Here is a 4777-nt window from a genome sequence, read left to right as displayed (position 1 = left end):
CTCGATGCTCGGACCCGTTGAGTGGAGAATATTTGCCTTTCAGTAAGACTAATTACCTTTCCCGTTAAGAAGGTGCCTCTGTTGCAGTTCTATATAGGAAGGTTCAGTTATATGTACGAACTTATATGAGGTAAATTGGGTTTTGTGTTGGTGCATTAAATTGATGGGATTCAAAACTACACCATTAACTCCTTGGCTGTAAGTTACAGCAGTACAACATGACATTAACAACAATAAAATTGTATCTCTATGTATTTTTGGCAACTGGGCAAAAATAATGTTGACGAGTGGGTTCAGATTCTCCTCCTAAACGTATTTTTGGCAACTGGGCAGCTGTGTTCAAGCACCCCAAATTAGGAGGGGCAGAGTACACTTACACTTCATTTCTTTCAGTACCATTATCACCACCATGCATCTCCTCCACCTCGCTAAAATCAATCATATCCATAAAATCTGTCCCTACTTCACCTCCCAAATCAGTGACATTTGTATTATTCCAAGTTACTTCATTGCTTTCAACAATGGCAACTGAAGAATGACCCATCCGACTACTATCTGTCGTGATATGCATACTATGAACTACATCATTTGTCAGTCCTTTATCTTCTATACTCATGAGTAAGGGAGCTAGTTTTGAAGGTGTTACCTCGGAATTGTACTTCATAAAAAAATTGACATCATCATCGTCCTCAATCTTTATGCGCTTCCACTCATTCGAGGCCACCAAAACTGAGAATTTTAAGCAAACCTTGTCTTCCCTGCTGTTTGTATTACCAATCTGATGCACACGGTCCAACAGTTCAGCAAAATTGATGGTCCGTGGAACTATTAAGCCTTTTGAGTCACCCCCTTCGTATTTGCACATCTTCTTCGAGGTGACCCATTTTCCATTGTAGCACACGAGAATAACAATTGTCTCCATTTCTGACCATGACAAAACAACATTTCATTCACACAATATAACCACAATAACCATACAATACAATAGCAATATAACCACAATATAACAGCAATATATAGGCAATATAATGGCAATATAACAGCAATACGACTGTACAATAAGAGGAACACATCAGAATCACACTATACAGATCTACTACATCAAATAGAAATTCCCAAGTTTCAAGATTCACATATCCAGACCAATCTAAATGCAATTGGTACAAACCCAGATGAATGAGCATGAATATTCAACAAAACCTAACCCAAATAAATTAAAGCCAAAACGAATTTAACACAAACCCAAACAATCAAACTATAACCCATTTCACATAATACTGATATTAAGAAAATAACCATCAACACTACCTTTTCGAGGTCGGCAATCCAGTAGAGCTTCAAGGTTGCAAGCAGCTATTCAGAAGACATAGCTAAAGGGAGGGGTTCGCGATTCCAAACAGAGAGCAAGAGATCGAATAGGGGAGAAAGGGACATAACGAAGCTAGAGAGAGACAGCTGCGCTATGAGAAACAGAGCAAAGAGAGAGACAGAGAGTTGTGCTAGAGAGACAGAGAGAGAGCCAAGAGAGAGAGAGCCAAGAGCGAGAGAGCCAAGATAGAGAGAGCCAAGAGAGACACAGAGAGCTGTGATAGACAGATACCAAAGAGAAAGAGAGCTGTGCCAGAGAGAGAGAGAGAGAGCTGTGTGAGCTTCTTCTCTCCAAAATTTCTGAACTTGTGAAAAATCAGCAATAAGTGGACAATAATTTTATATTTATAGGTGATAGTTGTACAAAAATTGGGAAGGGATGGTATTTTTAATTAAAATTATGAAATGGGTGTCATTTAGGGCTATTTCCCTTTTTTTTTTCAGCTGTTACAATGGTCAATGGTCAATATTATTTAATAGAAGTCTTTATGAATTTGATGGATCAGAACAACGAAAAAGGGAAATCAGAATAGCCTTCAACTGATGGAATCAGTTCACAATCGATACCAATGAAGCTTGACAGAGCAATAAAAGATAAAACAATGAGACCAGATCTTTGACTGAAAAAGTTAGGGGTTTTGCGGTCAGTTTGCTATTGAAAAGTTGTACGTCACCGGCCAAGATATTCGATTACTATTAAAGCCCAAGCCATAATTTGCCCCAGTATGACTTAAATCGAGGCCGTGTGAAAAAGGGGCCCGAACATAACCTTAAGACCAACTCCAGCGTGCCCGGGCAAAAGGGGGGTTTGGCCCAAAACAACCTTCCAACGGACAAATGTTGCACGGGCTGTGGGTGGGCTCTACAAGCCTGGGTTGGCCCTTAGGCAAAACCAGCCCTCAATTTAACCTGGGTTTGCTGACGTCAACGATGACGTCAGCAACTCAAAAATAATTTTAAAAAATCTAAAAAATTTTAAAAAAAATACTAAACTTTTCAGAATTTTTTTTAAAATAAATACTTAGTCATATTTTTCACTTTCCACACCAAAACTCTATATAAATTCCTCTCCTCATATCTCATGTGAATAGTGGTTGTCATGGCAATGGGTGGAAACACACTTTGCTTTTTGCAAGGGCAGCTACTATTCACATGAATAGTAGCTGCCCTAACCCCCCCTTGCCATGGCAAAGGGCAAATGGGTGGAGTTGCTCTAACCGATAAGCCTTTTTGTTGTGTAAAAAAAGACAACATTAAAGTAAAAGCACAATTAACGTAATTGCTCCATTTATAAGATTAGGCCTCATCATTTGGCCCGCGGGCTCATGGGCCGATAGAAGCCCGTCTGGCCCATCAAAAAAAATCCGGTCTGGCCCGTTATAGGCTTTGAAATGGCCCAGCTCGCCTTGGGCTAGGCTAGGCTTGAGCTTGGATGTCTGAAGCCCAGCCTTGCCTACCCACAAAAGCCCGGCCCGCTAGGCCCGCATACATATAAAATTATGTATAAATAAGAGTTTAGGTTTATGATTATATCACTTAAATCACATATATAATTTGTTTCATTTTATTTACTTTTATTTACTCATTCCTAGTTTATAATTGGATGATTAACACATTAATTTGTGTCAATTATTAATTCAATAATTATATATATATATATATAAAAGATGAACAACATATCACATCACCAAATATAATCATGCTCTTCTTGAACACATCATTAAATATTTGCATATTTATTCATACCATCCTTTTAAAAAAATATTTTTTTTTAAACGTGTTACGGTCTAATTATGTAGTAACCTCAAAAATAATACTTCGTTTTATTATTTTTGTGAAAAATCTTATTAAGTTGTGTGACTTTATTAGGTGTTTTATAAATTTGGTTTGATGTGAAAATATTGAAATTAAGTGAGTTTAATCTTAAATTTGGACTAAAATGCCATTATGATTAAGTTTATGATTTTTTTTTAATGAAGTAGGCCATTTTAGGCCCTGCCTGGCCCGAAGGGCTTTCTCAAGCCCGGCCCATGGGTCGAGCTTGAGTTTTGAATTTTCTAAAAAAACTCGACTCAACCCGACCTGATATTTTCTCTCTCCTCTTTAAAGTCCAACCCGACCCAACCCAAGCCCATTAAATTTGGACCTGATTAACCCGGCCCGGCCCATTGACGAGCCCTATATAAGATGCAAGTTCTTATGTTGTAGAAAACTTGTTGGTACTTCAATGTACTATCCATATAATCAACCAATGAGTCATCTGCCCAACAATTTAATTATAGAGATTATTTTTACTAACCACTTTACACAAGAATGTAAAGATGTTTATCACGTGAATAATAGTTTCATTATCACTTGATATAGCAATTAACAAATGGATAAAATCAATACCCCCATCTGTCCCATCTCTTTGCTGACTGAAATTACATACCATGATATAATTTCCATATTCCCCATTCAACAAAAAAAGCATTAATATTCTCCAAAAGGTGGCTAGGAAAAGGCAAACTATATAAAACACGAATTTAAGCAATTAGAAAATTTATTATAGCTTCCAAGTTCTACGGGCACTCATATCCTGTGCTTTAAAACCATATATAGAAAAATAACTCTCCAAATATGGGGGTCGTACATTATTCCTTCACAATGTTCTCACGCCATACAAACGAAATATCGCATAGACATAATAAAACTATGACAACTTTATTCCAACAAACATATCTTAGCAGCTTTTTTGAGTCAGGTCATTTGCATTACATGCCTTTTTGTAGTCTATGTTTGACTGGAAACAAAATCTCAATTGCATGTAAATGATATGCCCACTAACAAACAGATTCTCATTCTATATATATGAAGAGACTAGACTAGAGAATTTGAAGAGACTAGAGAGTTGAGTTGTGAGTTTGAAAATACTAGAGTTGATTTCAAACATGAATCCGCTTATCACCGTAACTGCAATTCTAGATCAACCACGCTCTGCATGCTCCCAAGTAGATAGACTCCATATAATTTCTGATGTTCTAAATTTTGTGGGCATCAATTATTGCATGAGTATATCGGCACAAAGTAGCTTGACTAATGAATATGGCCGACAAGTCATTGTGCACCTGCAGAGATACCTAGTAGTGGACGAAGAACCATTGACTATAGTTCCTTTGGGGATCGACTTAGTTGATGATTATCCACACACAGCCTCAATGGTCTGTATACCATTGAACCACGACTCCTGCATTGTCCAGCCACACCCCTACCTACAAAGACCCTCTAGTTTCGTTAGAGATGTTGACTACATGGTTCATTGGCAATACCCTAATTCCAACCTTTGTGAACTTGCTGATGTTCTCAAGAATCTGTTTCGTAGTCAAACACCAATAGTACGAAAGCCGGAGTATTGCCATGTAGGGCCATG

General features: G+C 37.7%; 1 protein-coding gene across 1 annotated transcript in view; it reads right to left on the bottom strand.

The window, feature by feature from the left end:
* Window positions 33–4777, bottom strand: part of LOC18778518 (protein DETOXIFICATION 42) — an 8551-nt gene continuing 3806 nt past the window's right edge. The window contains exon 7 of the mRNA XM_020562346.1: window positions 33–924. Coding sequence (XP_020417935.1) covers window positions 829–924 — 96 coding nt within the window. The 3' untranslated portion in view covers window positions 33–828. The remainder of the gene's footprint in view (window positions 925–4777) is intronic.

Source organism: Prunus persica, chromosome G4 (assembly GCF_000346465.2).
Source record: "Prunus persica cultivar Lovell chromosome G4, Prunus_persica_NCBIv2, whole genome shotgun sequence".
In the NCBI taxonomy this organism is placed as follows: domain Eukaryota; kingdom Viridiplantae; phylum Streptophyta; class Magnoliopsida; order Rosales; family Rosaceae; genus Prunus; species Prunus persica.
The sequence above is the reverse complement of the archived record's forward strand: the minus strand, read 5'-3'. Positions and strand labels throughout refer to the sequence as shown.